General features: G+C 41.7%; 1 protein-coding gene across 1 annotated transcript in view; it reads left to right on the forward strand.

Annotated features, from left to right (window-relative positions):
• Positions 1–24,432, forward strand: part of lmbr1 (limb development membrane protein 1) — a 283,776-nt gene that overhangs the window by 57,597 nt on the left and 201,747 nt on the right. Inside the window, exon 4 of the mRNA XM_068015009.1 lies at positions 20,890–21,029. Coding sequence (XP_067871110.1) covers positions 20,890–21,029 — 140 coding nt within the window. The remainder of the gene's footprint in view (positions 1–20,889; positions 21,030–24,432) is intronic.

Raw genomic sequence — 24,432 nt, forward strand, 5'->3', positions numbered from 1 at the left:
TTGACATGGAGCATTATAAGGCAATTATTTTTGGAAAGTCAGCGGATCTGCAGTTTTCCCAGTCAGGACATTCTGGTATCACCCTGAACAAAAGCTGATATTTCTCTTCAGAGTGTTAGACAAATATTAATGGTATCAGATGATGATCTGAGGGGAAAAAAGCAAATTGCCTTCAAGTTACATAGACAATATGTTCACTCTAATTGTAAAAGGTTAAAAATCCTGCTAAAAGATGCAGGTATGGTTGACTAACAGTATACAAGGCTAACAGAAGAGATTAATAAGAAGTGTGAAATCCGTAAAAAGTATTGGGGCATGCTGCAATTGGGGCTATTCTAAGCCTTCCATTGACTCGTGACTTGAACAAGGATCTAAAGGTTTGGGACAAAGACAGATATACTTTCTACATTTTGTAGACCTTGCGACCAGATTTAGTCTTCCTATATTAATATTTAGCATTATTATAAAGAAAATCATGGAGAAATGGATAGGGACAGGACTTGGGCACCAGCCAAGTTTCTGATGAATAAGGGAGGCGAATTTTCCAATGATTTCGGAGACGTGTGAAAACATGCACCTCATGGTCATGAATGCTGCATCTGATAGTCCTTTCAGAAATGGACTCTGTGAAAGGAATCATACAGTGATCAATGAAGTACTACATAAAATTTTAGCTGATCAACCAGACTGCAAGCTGACAATTGCCCTGGCATGGGTAGTTCATGTAAAGAATTCACTCCAGATGGTTGGAGGGTAGGGTCCATATCTGTTGGTCTATTGGTGAAATCCCAACTTGCCTTCTTGCTCTGTGATAGTCCTCCTGCTCTGGAAGGTACTACAATTAGTTCAGTTTTTTTCTGCACCTTTGAATGTTTTACATGCAAGGAGATGGGTTTTCATCAAGGTTGTGTTTCAGAGAAAATTAGGGGAGCTCTGAAGCATCCCTGATACAGTGCCACACAACAGACTTGTAAGTAAAGTTATAGCTCATGGAATAAAAGGGTCAGTCGCAACTTGGATATGGAATTGGCTGAGTGACAGGAAACAGTAGTGGTTAATGGATGTTTTTCGGGCTGGAGGAATGTTTGTAGTGGAGTTCCCCAAGGCTCAGTATTTTTTCAGCCCTTTTGCTGAAAAAAATTAATGACCTCAACCTTGGTCTACAGGGCACTGTTTCAAAGTTTGCGGATGATACAAAACTTGGAAGCATTATGAACTGTGAGGAGGATAGTGCAGAACTTAACAAGGACATCGACAAATTGGTGGGATAGGCAGACAGGTGGCTGATGAAGTTCAATGTGGAGAAATGTGAAGTGATTCATTTTGGTAGGAAGAACATGAAGACACAATATAAAGGATAGGGCACAATTCTAAAGGGGGTGCAGGAGCGGAGGGACCTGGGTTTATATGTGCCGAAGTCATTGAAGGTGGCAGGGCAAGTTGAGAGTGTGCTTAATAAAGCAGCCTGGGCTTTATTAATAGGAGCTTAGAGTACAAGAGCTAAGAAGTTATGTTGAACTAGTAAAAGACACTAGTTCAGCCTCCGCTGGAGTGTTGCTTCCTCTTCTGGGCACCACACTATAGGGAGGATGTGAAGGCATTGGAGAGTGCAGAAAAGATTCATGAGGATGGTTCAGGTATGGAGATAGATTGGAGACGTTAGGACAGTTTTCCTTGGAGAAAAGAAGGCTGAGAAGAGATTTGACAGAGGTATTCACAATCATGAGGGGTCTGGACAAAGTAGATGGGGAGAAACTGTTCCTACTCATGAAAGGATCGAGAACAAGAGGGCACAGATTTGAAGTATTTGGTAAGAGAAGCAAAAGTTACATGAAGTAAAGCTTTTTCACGCAGTGAGTGGTTAAGGTCGGGAATGCGCTGCCTGAGAGTGAATTCGACTGTTATCTGAAAAGGATTAAGGGGATAAGGTGGGGCAGTGGCACTAGGTGAATTGCTCATTCGGAGAGGCAGTGCGGACATGATGGGCCGAATGGCCTCCTTCTGCACTGTAACAATTCTGTGATTCTGCATTGTGTAACACCATCTGCGACAGAATTTAATTCAGGAGATTTGGTGTATTATAAAAGGGAGGGTCATAGGGAATGGAAAAGCCCTGGTAAGGTAATAGGTTGTGATGGTAAAACAGGACTTATCAAACATGGCAATCAGACTGTTGAGATTCATTCCTTACGATTAATTGGAATTGAGTATGAAATTTCAGACTCTGAGCAACTAAAAGAAGCAAATGAGACACCTTGTTCCTCAAGTGCTCATGTGTTTTGTGATGAAGGTGTTGAAGAACAGATTAAGGTAGATAAAGGGCTGGATATAACCCACACAGGACAGAGCTATCATATCCAAAGGCCAATTGTCCAGTATAGGTACGCGGGTGCTAGGGGAGATGGTGGTGTAGTGGTAATGGCACTGGACTAGTAATCGAGAGACTCAGGCTAATGCTCTGGGGACATGGTTCCAAATCCCACCACAGCAGCTGCTGGAATTTATTAAGAAATGGGAGTAGGAGTAGACCATATGGCCCATCGAGCCAGCTCTGCCATTTAATATGATCATGGCTGATCTTAGTCTTCAGTTTCCACTTTCCTGCCCACTCGCCATATCCCTTGATTCTCTGAGAGATCAAAAATCTGTCTATCCCAGCCTTAAATGTAAGGAACGATGGAGTATCCACAACCCTTGGGTAGAAAATTCCAAATGTACCCTTTGAGTGAAGTAATTTCTCCTTATCTCAATCATAAATACTAGGCCTCTTATCCTACGCCCCCGTGTTTTGGATTCCCTTACCAGCAGAAACCATCTCTCAGCGTCTACCCTATTCATCTCCCTTCAGTTCTTGTATGTTTCAATGAGACGATCTCTCATTCTTCTAAACTCCAAAGAATATAGGCCCAGTTTACTCAGCCTCTCATCATAGGACAACCCCCTCGTCCCAGGGACCAATTTAGTGAACCTTCACTGTACCACCTCCAATGCAAGTATATCCTTTCTTGAATGTGGAGACCAAAACTGCACACAGTCCTCCAGATGTGTTCTCACCAAAACCCTGTACAATTGTAGCAAGACCTCTATTCTTGTGCTGCAATCCCCTTGCAAAAAGGCCAGAATGCCATTTGCCTTCCTAATTGCTTGCTGTATCTGCATGTTAACTTGCTGTGTTCCTTGTACGAGCACACCCAAGTCTCTTAAAACATCAACACTTGGAAGTTTCACATCTTTCAAAAAATATTCTGCTTTTCTATTCCTAGGACCAAAGTGAATAACTTCACACTTCCCTACATTATATTCCACCTGCCATCTTGCTGCTCACTCACTTAACCTGTCTATATCTCTTGGCAGCCTTTCTGTGCCTTCCCCACCGCTTACCTTTCCACCTCCTTTGTATCATCAAATTTTGATACATTACTGTCTTGTCTTCATCTAAGTCATTGATATAGTTTGTAAATAGCAAAGACCCCAGCACTGATCCTTGCAGCACTCCACTATTTACTGCTGCCAACTTGAAAATGTCCCATTTATGCCCACTCTTTGCTTCCCGTTGATTAACCATTCCTCTATCCATGCTAATATATTGCTCCCAATTTCATGAGCCCTTATCTTGCATGTTAACATTTTTATGTAGCACCTTATTGAATGCCTTTTGGAAAGCCAAGTATACCACATCTACTGATTTCCCCTTTAGCAACCCTACTAGTTACATCCTCAAAAAACTCTAATAAATTGGTCAAACAAGAATTCCCTTTAATAAAACCATGTTGACTTGTTCTAATCATACTATGCATTTCTAAGTGCATTGTTAAGACTTCCTTAAATTCAATTAATTAATAAAATTCAATTAATTAATGAAAATCTGGAATTTGAAGCTCGTCAGTAATGGTGACCATGAAACGACTGTCGATTGTCGTAACAATCCACCCATGTCCTTTAGGTAAGGAAATTTGCCCTCCTTAACTGGTCTGACCTACGTGTGATTCCAGACCCACAGTAATATGGTTGACTCTTAACTGCTCTCTGAAATGGCCTATTAAGCCATTCAGTTGTGCAAAAACCACTACACACCAGTTGAAAAAGAATAAAAGTGGCCTGAACACGAGGCATTGACCTGGGCGCCGTAAATGATAGGGCAAACCCAGCCCTGTTGACCCGGCAAAGTCCTCCGTACTAACATCTGGGAGCTTGTGCCAAAATTGGAAATGCTGTCCCACAGCATGACATAGTATACTGACGGAAACATGCATCTAATGCCCCAGACACCACCATAACCATTCCTGGGTATGGCTTGTCCCACAGGCTGGTGTTATGGTGCTTCTATATTTTTTTGTTAAGTGTTTGTTTTTGAGGACTTGTATTTAAATTGTGGAGATGGATTTGTGGAGAAGGCTGAAGATTTCATAGGAGCGTGACTTTGCTTTGTTGAAAGGACACATGACTAAAAACACTTATTGGAAGAATCAAGGAATGTTAAAAACAACCTCTACTGGAGACTATTTGTTACCAATTAAGATAAATAAACAGGAACCTTGGACAAAGGGGAGATGTTTCCAGAGAAATGCCAGGTCAAGAATTATGCGGGTCAGGAGGCTTTTCTCTTGAGATAATGTTTTTGGTTTCACTTTGGTCAGTGTGTTGGGGTGTGAACTGTTTTGAAGGCAGTTGGAGTAAACCAGCCAAGCGAGCAGTCACCATCAGCACCCTCTTCCATTTCTTTGAGAACTTCCTGGGAATCAAGTGTAAGAAATAGGAAAAACTAATGCTGCTTTTCTCCTGAAAAGCCTACCAGAAACCCCTGTAGCTGCATTTCTTCTGGAAAGCCTGCCAACTGATCTTCAAAGTCGCCTGAAAAGAACTGTTCTAGAAAGATCCCAGTGACAGCTGTCTATGTGGATTTGGGACACCAAACCAAAAAAGGGACATCTTTCCATATCTTTTTCTTCAAGATTTTGCAAGTATTTGGCCCAAGTATTTTTCACCTTTTTTTGTAACAGGTCTAAAGTGAAAATCTCTATTTTTTCAGTGAACGTGTGTGTGTGGCGTTAAGGTAAAAGGGAACTTTCATACTTCAGTCTGTGTGTTAATGCTTTGCTTGGTTACTGATTAATTCTTGTTTTATGATAAACTGACAATTTTGTTGTTTATTGAAGAAGCCTGGTTGGTGTATTTTATTCTGGGATGAAGAATAGAGCCTATGATTGACCGTATCGGTAACTGGTAAACGTTTAAATATATGTTGTGACCTATGGCGAAGTGGAACCAGAAAAAATAGTGCACAGCTCCCGCCTCGATCGTAACACAGGACAGACCCACCAGAGGTGGCGACTCAGTGATCTACAGTCGAGAGGGAGTTATCAACATTGACTCCGGACCCCATGACGTCTCATGGCATGAGGTCAAACATGAACAAGGAAACCTCTCGCTGATTACCACCTCCCACCCTCCATCAGCTGATGGATCAGTACTCCTCCATGTTGAATACCACATGTAAGAAGCACTGAAGGTGGCAAGGGCACAGAATGCACTCTCAATAGGCGACTTAAATGTCCATCACCAAGAGTGACTCAGTGGCACCACTACTGACTGAGCTGGCCGAGTCCGGAAGGTCATATCTGCCAGACTGGGGCAGCAGGCAGTGGGAGAACCAGCAAGAGGGAAAACCTTGACCTCACCAGTCTACCTGTTGTAGATGCATCTGTCCATGAACATATTAGTAGGAGTGACCACCGCATAATCCTTGTGAAAACGAAGTCCCCTCTTCATTACTGAGGATACCCTCCATCGTGTTGTGTGGCATTACTACCGTGCTAAATCGGATCGATTCAGAACAGATCTGGCAGCTCAAAACTGGGCATCCATGAGGTACAGTGGACCACCATCAGCAGCAGAATTGTATTCAAACACAATTTGTAACCTCATTGCCCGGCATATCCCTCACTGTACCATTACCATAAAACCAGGGGATCCACCCTGGTTCAATGAAAAGTGCAGGAGAGCATGTCAGGAGCAGCACCAGGCATACCTAAATATGAGTGTCAACTCATTGAAGCTACAACACAGGACTACTTTCCTTCCAAATGGCAGAAACAGCATGCAAGAGACAGAGCTAAGCAATCCCACAACCAACAAATCAGATCAAAGCTCTGCAGTCCTGTCACATCCAGTCATAATTGGTGGTGGAATATGAAACAACTAACCGCAGGAGGAGGTTCCAGTACAGCTACAAAATTGGCATCTACCCGACAATATGGAAAATTGCCCAAACACATCCTTTCCACAAAAAGCAGGACAAATCCAATCCGGCCAATTACCACCCCATCAGTCTACTCATGATCATCAGCAAAGTGATGGAAGGTGTCATCGACATTGCTATCAAGTGCCATTTAAACAGCAATAGCCTACTCACCGATGCTCTGTTTGGGTTCCGGTGTGGAAGTGAGCAGAAAGGCATGGCCCTATGCTTAATGGGAAATATAGCCAAGTTAGGAATAGTAGCTTTGCTAAGCTTTGATTTTAAGTGGCAGACAATGAAATAGTTAAAAGTAAAGGCAGAGAGTGTGAGATTGTAAAGACTAGCCGACACTGGTAATTGCAAGGACATCGGTTCTTTTATGGCCTGATTGTGTGACTCCCTGTGGTTTGAAACAAATGGACTCCTGTGAAACATGCTGTCCATCCCTGTGTGAGTGATGATAAGGAATATAGGGCCCCTCGTATATGATACGACTACTGCTTGGTGTTACTGCAGGCTGTAACTTGATAAAGATAACAGGATCACAGGACTCATGACAATTGTGGGAAGCGAAACCAGAATGTTGTTTCTCATACCTCTGCTTTTGCTAATTATCTTGCTTGTCTGTTTTCTTTTATCTTGCTGATGTAAAACAATATTATGTTAGTAACAAGTATGTATTGAGAATAGAGGGTATTGTTAACCTCAGTAACAAATGTACTCCACGTTATCACCTGGTTGAAATTTAAATTGTACTGCACTGGTTGGTTAAACAAGGGGGTGTAGCATGAATCTTAATGTATAAACAGTAGTATCTGTATCACGAACAACACTTACTCTGGTGGACCCGACAGACTCTGGGGTGGAGTCAGTGTCGTTGCATTAGAGTAAGTCAGCCGGCTAAATGCGCAAATAAAGTAATTGATTTTACCTATACATCCGACTCGGTATATTTACTGAACCAGACTGAAGGCAAAAAGAACTCAGATTTACACCGGCAAGGCCATTCGGCTCCTGACCTCATTACAGCCTTGGTCCAAACATGGACAAAAGAGCTGAACTCGAGGTGAGGTGAGTGATTGCCCTTGACATGAAGGCAGCATTTGATCAAGTGTGGCATCGAAGAGCCCTAGCCAAACTGAAGCCAATGGGAATTGAGGGCGAAACTCTCCCTTGGTTGTAGTCACACCTAGCACAAAGGGAGATGGTTGTGGTTGTTGAAGGCCAATCATCTCAGCCCCAAGATATTGCTGCAGGAGTTCCTCAGGGTTGTGTCCTAGGCCCAACCGTCTTCAGCTGCTGCATCAGTGACCTTCCCTCCATCATACGGTCAGAAGTGGAATGTTTGCTGTACATTTGCAACTCCTCAGATATTGAAGCAATTCATGTCCACATGCAGCAAGACCTCGACAACATTCAGGCTCGGGCAGATGTGTTGTGCAAATGTTACTTGCCACTTAAGTGATCGACAATGACAATCTTCAATAAGAGAGAATCTAACCATCTCTCCTTGACATTCAACAGCATTGCCATCACTGAATCCCCCACTATCAACATCTTGGGGGTTATCATTGACCAGAAACTGAACTGGAGCAACCACATAAATACAATGGCTACAAGAGCAGGTCAGCGGCTCGAAATTCTGTGGTGAGTATCACACCTCCTGACTCCCCAAAGCCTGTCTACCATCTACAAGGCACAAGTCAGGAGTATGATTGAATACTCTCCACTTGTCTGGATGAGTGCGTCTCCAACAACACTCAGGAAGCTTGACGCTATTCAGGACAAAGCAGCCCACTTGATTGGCACGCCATCCACCACCAACACACAGTGGCAGCAGTGTGCCATCTACAAGACTCACTGCAGCAACTTAAGCCACCTCTTTTGGCAGTATCTTTCAATTCCACGACTTCTTCCACCTGGCAGGACAAGGACAGCAGATGCATGGCAACACCACCACCTGCAAGTTCCCCTCCAAGTTGCACAGCATCCTGACTTGCAGATATTTTGTCATTCCTTCACTGTCGCTGGATCAAAATCCTGGAACTCCCTCCCTAACAGCACTGTGAGTGTACCTGCACCAGATGGACTGCAGTGGTTCAAGAAGGCGGCTCACCTTCCTCAAGGGCATTTAGGGATGGGTAACAAATGCTGGCTTTGCTAGTGACGTCCACATCCCATGAAAGAATAAAAAAAATTGCAGAGGGCTCTAATGAATGGTGGGATACAACAGTGTGGGACGTGCAGTAAAAGCTCCTAGCAAGTTTAAATGTTGGTTGAATTTCAGGATGTTGGCCAAGAGGTGAGGTCCGTGGGCTAACAAAATGAGGTGAATAGGTGCAGAGAAAGAAAGCGCAATGCAAGTATTGATAATGTGTCTGGAAGTGGCTCTTGCATGAGAACATGATCGTGTACTGGAGAAAGATGGTGCAAGAGGGTGATTAATAGTTGAGGCTGTCGCTTAAATAGATTACATAATGGAAATAAAGGCCACAGACCAGACTTGGAACAGAACTGGAAACAAGTCGTCATGGTCGTGAGGTTTTACTAGTTGCCAGTAAACTTGAGGATAAACTAATCGAGGTAAAACCAAGGGAATTAAATAGGTGGTGGTTTTGTACTGGAAAATGCCTTGCAGATGGTTAATTGTAAGGCTAAATGGAGGTAGTTACTAGGGGTTTTGAAGATGTCTGGGTGGCATAGATGTTGGAGTGGACTCTCCCACAGCTGGAAGAGTAATCTTTTTAACTCTTGGCCACATATTCATGGGAGTACAGATCAATCAACATAAAAGCAGTGTTTCTGCAGGGCGATACTTTTTCAGAGAGAAATGTTTCTGAAACTTCCCAAAGAGGCGGCAGATGCAGAAGGAAAACTATGGAAACTAAATGAATGTGTCTACGGCCTGAATGATGCTTCCAGGGTGTGGTATTTTTTGGTGAGATCTGTTTTGCTGACAAGTTGAGTTCAATTAAAAGCAGATCCTGCAATGTTTAATTTGTATCATAAAGGACAACCTTCAGGCACCTTCATGATGCATGTTGATGATTTCTTATGAGGTGGTACTGTGGAATTTGAGAAATGTATGACTAAGATTAGAGTTGAATTTAAAATTGGGATTCAGGCTTATGGGGCTTTTAAATATACTGGTTTAGCTATTAAGCAGAGTAGATCTGGAATAAATTAAATCGACAATCCTATTTAGAGATTGTTGCTCCCATCCCATTTAATTGTACTGGGTCCTCACAAAACGATGATCTTGTATGTAAAGAAGAGACTGAGCAATTTCAAAGCTTGATAGGTCTGTTGAACTGGTTGGACATTCAGACGAGACCAGTTGCTACTTTTGATGTATTAGAATTAAGTACCATGATGAAACAAGCTAAATTTGAGGATGTTTTAAGGGTGAATAAAACATTAAAAAGTTTAAATATGGATAAATGTGTACCTAAGCTCTCATCCTTAGGTGACCCAAAAAATATGAATCTATTCGTTTTTTAATGATGCTTCACATGTGAATCTTCCTGATGGATGAAAATAGGAAATGTTTTCTTTAGCTTGGGAAGCTAAAAAAAATTGTTAAAAGTGCTTCAGCTGCTACAACAGTGGCTATTGTGGAGGTAGTGGATATGGGATTCTATTTGTCAAAACTTTTATGTGAGATGCTATACAAGTGGCAGACCGAAGCTAGTATACCCATTGAATGTTACATAGATAATCGCTTATTGTGGGATAATATACACTACGACAAGTGTGAATGAGAAAAGATTACGGATTGACTTTTCTGGCTTAAAGCTAATGCAGGAGAGAAAGGATTCTCTAAATTTAAATGGGTGGATGCAAGTCATCAACTGTCAGATTGGTTTACATAAAGAAATGCATGTACCAAGAAATTGTCGGGGGTTCCAGAGGACGGGCGTCTCGCAATGTAATGCTTTGTATGAACATATAAATTAGGAGCAGGAGTAGGCCACTCAGCCCTTCGAGCCTGCTTCGCCATTCAATAAGTTCATGGCTGAACTGATTACTTCACATTTCCACCTACCTCCGATAACCTTCCACGCCCTTGCTTATCAAGAATCTATCTACCTCTGCCTTAAAAATATTCAAAGACTCTGCTTCCACCGCCTTTTGAGGAAGAGAATTCCAAAGACACTCAACCCTCAGAAAAAACATTTCTCCTCAACTCTGTCTTTTTTTAAACAGTGATCCCCAGTTCGAGATTCTCCCACAAGGGGAGACATCCTTTCCACATCCACCCTGTCAAGATTCCTCGGGATCTTGTATGTTTCAATCAAGTCACCTCTTGCTCTTCTAACTTCCAACGGATACAAGCCTAGCTTGTCCAATCTTTCCTTGTAAGACAGCCCGCCCATTCCAGGTATTAGTCTAGTACTGCCTCCAGTGCATTTACAACCTTCCTTCAATAAGGAGACCAGTACTGTACACAGTACTCCAGATGTGGGCTCACCAGTACCCTGTATAGCTGAAGCATAACATCCCTACTTTTGCTTTCAATTCCCCTCATGATAAACAATAACATTCTATTAGCTTTCCTAATTACGTGCTGTACCTGCATACTCCCCTTTTGCGATTGATGCACTCCATCACCCAGATCCCTCTGCATCTCAGAGCTCTGCAATCTCTCACCATTTAGATAATATGCTTTTTTATTCTTCCTGCCAAAGTGGACAATTTCCCACTTTCCCACATTATACTCCATTTGCCAGGTCTTTGCCCACTCACTTAACCTACCTATATCCCTTTGTAGCCCCCTTATGTCCTTTTCACAACTTAATTTCCTACCTATCTTTGTGTCATCAGCAAATTTAGCAACCATACCTTCGGTCCCTTCATGCAAATCGTTTATATACATTGTAAAAAGTTGAGACCCAACACAAATCCCTGTGGCACACCACTCGTTACATCTTGCCAACCAGAAAATGACCCATTTATGCCTACTCTCTGTTTCCTGTTAGCTAGCCAATCTTCTATCCATGCCAATATGTTACTCCCTACACCATAAGCTTTTATTTTCTGCAATAACCTTTGATGTGGTACCTTATCAAATGTCTTCTGGAAATCTAAGTACAATGCATCCACCGGTTTCCCCTTATCCACAGCACATGTAACTCCCTCAAAGAATTCCAATAAATTGGTTAAACATGATTTCCCTTTCACAAAACCCATGTTGACTCTGCCTGATTACCTTGATTTTTTTTTAAAATGCCCTGCTATACCATCTTTAATAGCTTTTAACATTTTCCCTAAGACAGATGTTAAGTTAACTGACCTGTAGTTTCCTACTTTCTGTCTCCCTCCCTTATTGAATAAAGGCGTTACATTCAGTATTTTCCAATCTAACGGAACCTTCCCCGAATCTAGGGAAGTTTGGAAAATTAAAACTAACGCATCAAATATCTCACTAGCCACTTCTTTTAACACCCTAAGATGAAGTCCATCAGGACCCGGGGACTTGTCAGCACGCAGCTCCAACAATTTGTTCCACTTCGCTGGTGATTCTAATATTTTTTGAGTTCCATTTCCTGACTTACAGCTAATACTGGGATGTTACTTGTATCCTCAATAGTGAAGACCGATGCAAAATATCAGTTCAGTTCATCTGCCATCTCCTTATTATCCATTATTAATTCCTCAGACTCACTTTATATCTGACCAACGCTCATGTTGTTAACTTTCCTTTTTTAAATATCTGTCGAAACTCTTACTATCTGTCTTTATATTTCTAGCTAGCTTTCTCTCGTACTCTCATTTTACCTTCTTTATCAGTCATTTAGTCATTCTTTGTTGTTTTTTATATTCTCTGTCCAATCTTTTGACTACCCTCCCATCTTTGCGCAATTATGTGCTTTTTCTTTAAGTTTGATACTATCTTTAGCTGTTTTAGCTACCACGGATGGTGGGTCCCACCCTTGGAATTTCTCTTTCTCATTGAAATTTATTTATTCTGTGTATTCTGAAATAACAACATAAGAAATAGGAGCAGGAGTAGGCCATTCAGCCCCTCAAACTTGCCCCGCCATTCAATAAGATCATGGCTGATCTGTCCCAGGCCTCAACTCCTCTTTCGGGCCTGCTCCGCATAACCCTAGACTCCCCAAGATTTCAAAAATCTATCTACCTCCTCCTTAAATACATTTAGTGACCTAGCCTCCACAACTCTCTGAGGTAGAGAATTCCAGAGATTCACCACCCTCTGAGAGAAGAAATTCCTTCGCATCTCCGTTTTAAATGTGTGACCCCTTATTCTGTAACTATGTCCCCCAGTTTGAGATTCCCTCACTAGCGGAAACATTGTCAACATCTACCCTGTCAAGCGCCCTTAAAATCTTATATGTTTCAATAAGATCACCTCTCATTCTTCTAAATGAATAAAGGACTAACCTGTTTAACCGTTCTTGATAAGACAGCCCCTTCACTCCAAGAATCAGCTGAGTGAACCTTTTCTGAACTGCCTCCAATGCTAGTATATCCTTCTTTAAATACGGGGACCAAAACTGTACGCAGTACTCCAGGTGTGGCCTCATCAACACCCTGTACAGTTGTAACAGGACTTCCTTATTTTTAAACTCTAACCCCCTAGCAATAAAGACCAAAATTTCATTTGCTTTCCTAATTATTTGCTCCGCCTGTATGCTAACTTCTTGTGTTTCATGTACAAGAACACCCAGATCCCTCTGTACTGCAGTATTTTGTAGTCTTTGTCCATCTAAAAAAATAATTTGCCTTTTTATTCTGCCTACCAAAGTGGATGACCTCACACTTTTCCACATTGAACTCCATCTGCCAAGTTTTTGCCCACTCACTTAACTTATCTGTATTCCTTTGCAGATTCTTTGTGTCCTCATCACACCATGCCTTCCCACCTATTTTTGTATCGTCAGCAAATTTGGATACACTACGCTCTGTCCCTTTTTCCATTAATATAGAGAGTAAATAATTGAGACCCTAGGACCGATCCTTGTGGCACCCCACTAGTTACGACTTTCCAACCTGAAAAAGACCCATTGATCCCGACTCTCTACCTCCTGTGTGTTAGCCAATCCTCAATCCATGCCAACACATTACCCCCGATACCCTGAGCTCTTATTTTGTGCAATAACCTTTTATGTGGCACCTTATCAAAAGCCTTCTGAAAATCCAAATACACTACATCTATCAATTCACCTTTATCCACTCTGCTTGTTATATCCTCAAAGAACTCGAACAAATTTGTCAAACATGATTTTCCTTTCATAAAACTGTGTTGACTCTGTTTGATTGCATTATGTTTTTCTAAATGTCCTGCTATTTCTTCCTGAATAATGGACTCTAGCATTTTCCCAATGACAGATGTTAAGCTAACTGGTCTACCGTTTCCTGCTTTCTGTCTCCTTCCTTTCTTGAATAGGGGTGTCACATTAGCGGTTTTCCAATCCACTGGTACCCTACCTGAATCCAGTGAATTTTGGTATATTATGACCAATGCCTCCACTATCTCTGCAGCCACTTCTTTTAAAACCCTTGGATGCAGGCCATCAGGTCCTGGTGACTCGTCTGCCTTTAGTCCCATCAGTTTGTCCAGCACCTTTTCCCTCGTGATAGGGATTGTTACAAGTTCCTCTCTCCCATTTATACCTCCCTCATCTATTATTGTTGGGATGTTTATAGTGTCCTCCACTGTGAAGACCGATGCAAAATATTGGTTTAAATTATCTGCAATTTCCCTGTTCCCTGTTATTAATTCCCAAGTCTCATCCTCTAAGGGTTCCACACTTACTTTAGCTACTCTTTTTTCATTTTTATATACCCGTATAAGCTCTTACTGCGTTTTTATATTTCTTGTCAATTTACTTTCATCAATTTTCTCCCTCTTTATTAGTTTATTTGTCATCCGCTGCTGGTTTCTAAAAAAATTCCCAATCCTCTGGCCTACCACTAGCTTTTGCCGCTTTGTACGCCTTTGTTTTTGATTTGATACTCTCCTTAACTTCCTTTGTTATCCACGGGTGGTTCATCGTTCCCATCGAGTCCTTCCTTTTGACTTGCTGAGCGTTATGAAATATCTGCTTAAAACTGCTCATCTACTGGCTTTCCCTGTAGTCTCTTTTCCCAGCCTGCTTTAGACAACTTTCTTCATACCTCTGTAATTGCCCTTGTTTAAGTTGAAGACACTGGTTTGAGACCTGAGTTGCTCACCCTCAAACTGAATTTGAAATTATACCATGTTATGATCGCTTCCCCCTAAAGGGTCCTTATCTGCGAGATCTCTTATTAATCCTACCTCATTACACATTACCAAGTCTAAAATAGCCTGTTCCCAGGTAGGTTCTGCAACGTTATAATAAAAGCAAAATACTGCGGATGCTGGAAATCTACTTTCATTTCCGAAGAAGGGTCACTGACCCGAAACGTTAACTCTGCTTCTCTTTCCACAGATGCTGCCAGACCTGCTGAGTGGTTCCAGTATTTCTTGTTTTTGTTTTAGGTTCTGCAATGTATTGTTCTAAGAAACAATCCCTGATGCACTCTACAATTTTGTCTTCCATACTCCCCTTGCCAATTTGATTTGTCCAGTCTTTATGCAGATTAATATCACCCATGATAATTGCAGTGTCCTTCTTACATGCCTCCATTATTTCCTGATTAATATTTTGTCCTGCAGAGAGGCAACTCCTCGGGGGCCTATAGACCACTCCCACCTGTGATTTCTTTCCTTTGCTATTCCTTATTTCCACCCAAACTGATTCTACATCACTATATATTCCACCAATATCACTACTCACAACTGCACTGATCCCTTCCTTTAATAACAAAGCTACCCCACCTCATTCTCCTTTCTGCCTATTCTTCCGGAACGTCGAATATCCTTGAACATTGAGTTTCCAGTCCTGGTCATCCTGCAATCACGTCTCTGTGATAGTTATCAAATCATATTCATTTATTTCTATATGTGCCGTCAGCTCATCTATCTTGTTCAAAATGCTACGTGCATTCAGATAAAGAGCCTTGAGCCTTTGACTTTTTACCATTTTTACCGACTGTGGTTCTAGTTTTTGCTGTACTCTTATGCTTGTATTCTCTGTCCCTTTCTGTCACATTCTGATTAATGTATGCCCCTTCACTACCCTGCACCTCTGCTCTCTCTTTACTTTTCGACTTTTTAAACTTCCCTTCAATTGAACCCTCCCGCCCACTATTTAGTTTAAAGCCTTATCTACAACCCTAGTTATATGATTCGTCAGGACACTGGTCCCAGCCTGGTTCAAGTAAAGCCCATCTCAACGGAACAGCTCTCTCTTTCTCCAGTACTGGTGCCAGTGTCCCATAAATCGGAACCCATTTCTCCCACATCAATCTTTGAGCCACGCATTTACCTCTCTAATCTTATTTACCCTATGCTAATTAGCATGTGGCTCAGGTAGTAATTCGGAGATTATTGCCTTTGTGGTTCTGTTTTTTAATTTGGCCTCGAGATGCTCATAGTCACTCAGCAGAACCTCTTTCCTAGTCCTACCTATGTCGTTGGTACCTACATGGACCATGACAACTGGATCCTTTCCCTCCCTCTCCAAGTTCCTCTCTAGCCCAGAACAGATGTCCTTAACCTTGGCACCAGGTAGGCAACACAGCCTTCAGGACTCTATCTTTGCTGCAGAGAACAGTATCTATTCCCCTAACTATGCTATCCCCCACTACAACTATATTTCCCTTTTCTCGCCCCACTTGAATGGCGCTCTGAAGCCCGGTGCTGTGCTCAGTTCGCTCAACTTCCCTGCAGTCTTTGCCCTCGTCCACACTGGGAGCAAGAACCACGTACCTGTTGGACAAGGGCACTGGCTGAGGCTCCTCCAAAGCTAAATTCTGGATCCCCATAACTGCCTCACTCGCAGTCACACCCTCCTGTCCCTGACCACGGTCCAAGTTGGATGTAATTAATCTAAGGGGTGTGACTGTCTCCTGAAGCACAGTGTCTAGGTAGCTCTCCCCCTCCCTGATGTGTCGCAGTGTCCGCAGTCCGGACTCCAGCTCATCAACTCTGAGCCGAAGTTTCTCGAGCAGCCAACACTTCCTGCAGATGTGGTCACTGTGGATTGCACTGGCGTCCGCCAGCTCCCACATACTACAGCTGCAACACATCGCCTGCCCAGCCATCTCTGTTCTATTTAATTAATTCATTTGGATCCCAGTATTTAAAAAAAAATTAATTATTTAAGTGTACTCTTAACCTGTAATGATGTCTCCTGATTTAAATCACTTGGCCAAAACAAAAACGAGACACGGAAGAAATACCCACCAGTCACTTACCAGCTCTCCTGTGACGTCACACTTCAATTTTTGTTGGTGAAGCAGGTCCACTGTTCCACTGAACAGAGCACTTTCGCTGCCACCGCTTCTGGTCTCGGCTCTTTTATATCCACGCTCCTCTCGCCTGTTCCCACTCTCGCCGCCGCTTCCCCTTAAATGTCTGCCACTGCATCTCTATTGACCTATCCCTTAACCTAATTTGCCAGTTCACTCTGCTTTCATGCCCTCATAATTGCCCTTATTTAAGTTTAAATAGTCTTGGGCCCACTGTTCTCTCCCTCAAACTGAATGTAAAATTCAAACATGTTATGATCGCTGCTACCTAGGGATGCCTTAACTATGAGGTCATTAATTAATCCTATCTTGTTGTAGAATACCAGGTCTAGTATAGCCTGCTCCCTGGTTGGCTCCAGAATGTATTGTTCCAAGTATTATTCTGAAAACATTCTATGTACTCCTCATCAAGGCTACCCCTGTCCATCTGATTTTTCCAGTCTATACATAGGTTAAAATCCCCCATAATTGTCGTCGTACATTTCTGACAAGCTGCTTCTTCCTTATTTCTTCCTTTTATACTCCGTCCTACAGTGTGGTTAATGTTAGGTGGCCTGTACACCACTCCCACAAGTGACTTCTTGCCTTTATGATTTCTCATCGCTAACCAAACTGCTTCTACATCCTGGTCTCCTGAACTTGGGTCATCCCTCTCTATTGCGCTAATACCATCATTAATTAACAGAGCTACCCCTCCACCTTTTCCTAGCTTCCTGTCCTTCCTAAATGTCATGTACCCTTCAATATTCAGGTTCCAATCTATGTCATCCTGCAGCCATGTCTCTGTAATGGCTAGCAGATCGTTCTTATTTGCGCTCTCAGTTCATCTGTTTTGTTTCGAATGCTGCGTGCATTCAGGTACAGAGCCTTTAGTTTTTTTCCTTTATTATTTTTGTAACTTCTGACCTTATCTTTTGAATTACTCTTAGACTGTGACAGGAAGGGACAGAGCGTACAAATCTATCATTTCCCATATTAATACCTTTCTCTCTTGCCTTGTCTCTACTCCTGGATTTACCATATCTTCCAAATTTGATCCCTTGCCCCCACTATTCAGTTTAAAATCCTCTCTACGTCTCTAGTTATGCGGCTTGCTAGAACACCGGCCCCAGTATGGTTCAGATGGAGACTGTCCCAACTGAACAGCCACCACTTACCCCAGTACTGGTGCCAGTGCCCCACGAACCTGAGCTCACTTCTACCACACCAGTCTTTGAGCCACGCTAATCTTATTTGCCCTATGCCAGTTTGCACGTGGCTCAGTTAATAACACAGAGATTATTACCTTTGAGGTTCTGCTTCTAATCTGGCACCTAGTTCCTCATACTGAGTATGCAGAACCTCTTTCCTTGTCCTGCCTATGTCGTTGGTACCTACATGGACCATGACGATTGGATCCTCCCCCTCCTGCTGTACGTTCCTCTCCAGCCCTGAGCGGATGTCCCGATCCCTGGCAGGCAACACAGCCATCTGGACTCTCGCTCTTTGCTGCAGAGAACAGTGTCAATCCCCCTAACTATACTGTCCCCTGCTACCACTACATTCCTTTTTTCTCCCTCCACTTGAATGGCTTCCTGTGCCATGGTGCCATGGTCAGGTTGCTCATCCACCCTGCAGCCCCCACTCTCATCCAAACAAGCTGAAAGAACCTCACATCTGTTGGACAATCGCAAAGGCTGAGGCTCCTGCCCTCTGGGTCCCCTTACCTGCCTCAGCTGCAGCCACACTCTCCTGTCCCTGACCACTGACCAAATCAGAAGACCCTATCCTAAGGGGTGTGACCGCCTCCTGGTACAAAATGTCCAGCTAACATTCCCGTCTCCCTAATGTGTCGCAGTGTCTGCAGTTCGGACTCCGGTTCAATGACTCTGAGCCGAAGCTCTTAGAGCCGCAAACACTTACTGCAGATGTGTTTGCCCTGGATCACACTGGCATTCAGGAGCTCCCACATGCTGCAGCTGTGACACATCACCTGTCCTGCCATCCTTAATGTGTTTTAATTAACTACTTAATTATTTTATTCAGTTATTTATTTTATTTTCCTTTCTCTTATATATTTTATTAAGCTTACCACTAGTTCCTTTACTATTTTAAATATTAGGATTAGAAGGGACCGTAATCACTTACCAGATACTCACCAAACAGGTAGCTTCTTCCCAAACCAATCACTTACCTGCTTGCCTATGATGTTTGATTTAAATTAAATTAAAAGCTTACCTGTATACTTACCCCCGACGGCTCTTTGTTTCCCTACTCTCACTATTGATTGTGAGGTCAGTCCGATGTCACTTTTAGATTTTTTTTTCTCCTGCTGCTCCCGCCGTGCTCCTCTCTCTGTCTATCTGTCTCCGGTATCCGACTCTGGGTTTTTGGTGTGCTTTTTAAACCTCCGCTCCCGCCGTGCTCCTCTCTGTCTCTGGTTTTGGGAGATTTTTAATTTGTTTTGAAATTTTGGTTGTACATATTGACTCTAATTTTTATTTAAAGAGGGAAGAGAATCTATTAATTGTATACTATTTGCGTTTAATTGTACGCAGGTGGTGGGCATTAACTGGGGATTCATTTGAGCTCTTATAAATAGGCACAAACTAAAACTGTGGATGTTGCGTGAGGAGTGATATGCTTGTAATGTGTAACTCTTAAGTAAATATAAGTGTCAAGATTGGCTCCACTTCTAGCCTTCACTAAAAGGCTTTCTACAGCAGAACAATTTAGCCCAACATGCCTGTGCCAGTGCTGTGAAAAAGCTATCCATTTAGTCTCACTCGCCTGTTCTTTCCACTTAGCTCAGCATATCTATGTGGAGGTTAACAATTGGAAGTGATCATGTCTGTCAAAGTTTTAACGCAACCTTTTCACTTAAATTGACAACAGGTGGGGAATATGTCCACGTGCGAGTGTTAAGTCTGTTTGAAAACTACTATCTTTGCAATGAACAGATTTTGAGAGAGATATCATGGTTTATATTGGGACAGAGAATATGAGGTCATGAACTATGATCATACTATCTTGACTGTGTTTGGCACCTTCCAGGTGTTAGGACTGAGGTGGGAGGAGTGCACTGTCTTTTCTTGTTCCACTTCTCCACAAGTCACAACATATATTTAAATGTTTACCCGTTACCGATGCAGTCAATCATATACAAATACTCTTTATCCCAGAATAAAATATACCAACCAGGGTTCTGTAGTAACAAAATTATCAGCTTCTTGTCAAACAAGACAGTAACTAAGCAAAACATTAACACACACAATGAAATATCAAAGTTCCCTTTTTAAATTCCCTGCACACTATCACAAACACTGACAATAAATACAGAAATTTTTTCTGCAGAGGTCTGTTACAAAAAAAACAAAACAAGAATACTTTAGCCAAATACTTGCTAATTTTTGAAGGAAAACAAAAAAATATAGAGGAAGGTCATTTGTCCCTTTTGGTCTGGCGTCCAGGTATATGGAGACAGAACAGTGGGATCTTTTCAGAAGCAATTAGATCTGGAGATGTTGAGAAATTGTCTAGTAGGCTTTCTAGGACATGTGAGATCAGGAATTTCAGGCAACACATACTTAAATCGCAGGATTTTCCCAAAGACAGGAGGAAAGAGGCACTGACAAACTGGTCTTCTCAGGGTCTCTCAGAGAGGTGCAGGCAAAATGAGCTGGTGTTTATTTTTCCTTGGCAGGCAAAACACCAACTTCAAAACCGTTCACACCCCAACTGAACTGCACTGAACACAATATCCGAATCCCAAATAGAAAGTCAACCTCCTGTGGCTTCTCTGTAAACATCTTCCCCAGGTCACCAAGGTTTCTGTTGTTTATTGAGCTTAAAGCACATGATTTCCAGCAAAAGTCATTTACGCACAGCATCTCAAGCTTCCTTTCAGTGAACTTTGCAAAAAAAAACACATCCATGGAATCTTTTCAGTTTTAATAACAAGTCCTCCAAAAAATTTTAACTAAGAATGGAAGCACTTCCATAACACAGTTAAATGGCCACAAGTTTTGTAGGGAATTGTGGATACAAGACTTAATTTTTCCACTGTGTGGCCTTTCAAATTATTCAAGTTTTAGTTTCTAACCAAGTTTTAATATGCTTTAAATTAACATTGAATGTAATGCAGTGTGTTGGCTGTGAAGATTATCCCTACATTGATTGGGGATAGAAAACCTTGACTGTGATTACAACTTGCAGAACAATTGACTTGAGGTTGTTGTGTGGTTTGATATATTTTTGTTGTTAGCTGGAATGTCATAATTGTTCCTTTTTGATTTTGATTTTTTTTTCAGGTTGTACCTATGTACATTTACTTTGGCTGTTTCAGCTGGTGCAGTCCTGCTGTTGCCATTTTCAATCATCAGCAATGAGATCCTGCTTTCTTTCCCGCAAAATTACTACATACAGTGGCTGAATGGTTCATTAATTCATGGTTAGTATATGTTAATTTGTTTCTCATCATATCTGAAAAATTCAGGTTATGGCAGTGACGATTTCAAGTCCATCCTTCATATTGTAAACATATGAATCTGTGTAAATTTATATCATTGTCAATGTGCTAGTTTAAAAATTATATTCTACTCCAGGTATGGTTTTGATGGGATACATCCTCACGTTAATAAATGTTTTAATAATTCTTATTTCCTTTGTTGGGGCTGGTCTGATATTGTGATGCTGCCATATTGTTTTTAATTTAGAGGGAAAAGGAAAGATCAAGATTAGTTAGTCCAGCAGGCCTGTACTGGCATCATCATCGCCCCCATTCATGCTGGCACACAATCTCCGAGAGGAGGCAAAAGAAGATGGGAGGGGGGAGCCCCTTGGACCAATTTTGGAAAAAACTGGCAAATTCCCCTCTAACCCCAAAGGCAATCAGAGAGAGAGAGACATATCCCTATACCGGCTGTGCTGCTATATGCAGTTACGCTGGCTACTCTTGTGAGCTCTCCTAGTTTCATTTTGAATGTTTGCTGCAAGTCTGCGTGCATATCTGCATTCAATTCAACTTAGTTGGTGAACAAGACATTTACAAGAGGCCACGTTGAGATTTCTTAATAACCTTTCTCATACAGTGCATCTATACATGATCCCTTCCAGCAACTTGCCTATAACCAAAGTCAAACTGATAGGCTTAGTATTTCCCAGTTCTGACTTGATTCAATTTTTAAATATTGGCATCACGTGAGCATCTTCCCAGTGCATGGAAACAAACCCGATGTAGTGAGCTGTTAAAATATGCGAGCATGTTACTTGCAGAACACAGCCCGTATTTCTTTTCGCACTCTGAGGTGAATGTCCAGTTCATTTTATGGTTACTTATTCTAGCCAGTACTATAGCTATATCAGCTTGCCGTTTTAGCATCCTAAATTTTATTATTAGTAACCCAGCATCATCAGTAGTGATGACTGATGCAATGTCGCTATTTAAAATTTTGTATTTACAATGTACCTATGTGCCTCATGATAAATGAATTCAGCACCATCTTCAGGATGTGATTAGCTTGTTTTGGGCTTGAGCTTTCAGGAATTGTTGGCATTGGCAAGTTGCCTTAGGAGTAAACGTGCCTCCCTTTGTCAATATTGCTTATGCAGTTAGAATTTCCACTTTTTAAACCTCCACTTTTACTCTCATTGGTAAAATTAAATGATTGATAGCTGAGCAACTCTACAATAGCTAAAACAGCCTTCTAATTTGAAGTAAGCGTTTAAGTAAACTTAACTTGACACTTGATGTAAACTGTAGGATACAGTAATATGCATTGGACTCCATCTTGTGGTATAACTAAGAATTCATGAAACCTTTTCAAAATCCTTGAAATCCTGATCTCTGGTGGTTTTTTCATTTGGTAATTTGGCCACCAGGCCATGTTTTATGAAACATGTGAAAAATTATTTGACTTTATCAGCTCTCTCTACGTGGTCAGATTGCACATCTGACTTTCAGTCTTTGATTAAACTCCACTTCTTCCAGCTAAATATTGGGATGACTGAAGCAATCATCTTCATACACTCCTGCAAACTGCGCCCTTGTCACTGACTGCATTCTCCTCCCTGGTCACTTCCTAGGCCTGTTGTCAACCTTGATGCTTCGGATGAGTTTATCACTCCATGTCTTCTCTATTAGCAAGACCAACTATTTCCAAATCTGTTAAATTTCCCGCCTCTTCCACTACATCAGCCCATCTGCCATTAACAGTTCTTTATCACCTCCAGACCCGATCTATTCCAACGCTATTCTTGCTGGTTTCTCATTCTACACCTCCAACAAACTCCAGTTCATCCAAAACACTGCTGCTCGTGTCCTGCTCTGCACTAAGTCCAGCTTGCCTCTAACCCCTGTTCTCACTAACCTTTGTGCATTCCCTGTTCCCCAATTCCTCAAATATAAAATTTTTGTCCTTGTTTGTAAATCTCTCTGTGCCCTTGTCTGTCCACCTCCATAACCTGCACCAACCCCTTTCGTATTCCGTTCTTTTGTTCAACGCCGCCACCTATTTGGTGACTTTGCTTTTAGCCACCTGGGTTCCACTCTTTTTTTCATTCCCTAAATCTCTATCGCTATTTTAAAGACCCTCTTTAAAATCCATCTCTTTAAGCATTTGGACACTACATCTAATCTCTCCTACTTTGTCTTGCTGTTTGTTTGCAAAGTGAATCAGGCTGGTAATCTATGTTAAAGGCACAGTATAAACATTTATTTTCTTTCATTGCATTCTAGGCACTTTTGTTGTGAATTTTCTTTAGTTGTAAAACTAAAGAATTAGATGGAATATGAAACATCAAAAATAATTTACATCCCTGTTAAACTTATTTAATTTCAAGTATTTGTCTTATAAACCAGACTGGGTTACATGCTTGATTCATCCCATGAAGGTGCTGCTGAATATTAGAATTGTATATTTAAAGTCTAGGGTTAAAAAAAAAAGCGATTGATGAGCTTGTGTTCTTCACAGCAACAACTGTGCCGTAATACTTGTTAATTGTATGTAGTGCCAGTTGGGATTTAAAAGAAATTCTGTACATCTCTTGATATTTTTTCTTACTCAGAGGTAAACTGTTATTGTTTCAGGTCAGTGATCCTTCATCAGTTTCGATGAAGGGTCACTGACCTGAAATGTTAACTCTGCTTCTCGCTCCACAGATGCTGCCAGATCTGCTGAGTATTTCCAGCATTTCTTGTTTTTATTTCAGATTTCCAGCATCTGCAGTATTTTGTCTTTATTCTTATTAGCCAGTTTGGGCTGAATTTGATTCTTTGAACACAGGGCCTTTTAACCTTGCAAACTTAGAACAGGGTTTAGTTAATCATTAACAGTGGTACAAGTTGCACTTAATTTCTGTCTCTCTTGACTCGTGACTGCCATTCTTCCTTCTTCTCTGCACCCACCCCCACCTCTGTCAAGCTATGCGCTCCGTGATATAGCCTCCTTTCTCTCACAATGTTGAATGAACCTGAACGCCAGGTCCACAGGCATTATTACACCATTATCAGTGTTTAAGACTTTTTTGTCTTGAGTTTTGTCTTTGAGGTCAGATATCATGCTGCTGAGAAATGGAACATGCCATTTGAAGCACCAGAGTTAACATAAGATGCACCTAGGTTAGGTATAACACAGGTGAATGCCAAGTTAAATTCCATCTACTCTATGCCAACGACATGCCTCTAATGCAACCTCAGAACACCACCACATTTTGCACCTATTTAATCTCAAGTATTTGTCTTATTTTGATTTCTACATCATTCGTTCTGTAAATTTTCGGTGATCTTCCCAGCACACTGCTGAATTCAGAGCAAATTATTACTCTTGCTTAATTGACATTCGTATTTAGACTGC

Source organism: Heterodontus francisci, chromosome 2 (genome assembly GCF_036365525.1).
Source record: "Heterodontus francisci isolate sHetFra1 chromosome 2, sHetFra1.hap1, whole genome shotgun sequence".
NCBI classification, from domain to species: Eukaryota; Metazoa; Chordata; class Chondrichthyes; order Heterodontiformes; family Heterodontidae; genus Heterodontus; species Heterodontus francisci.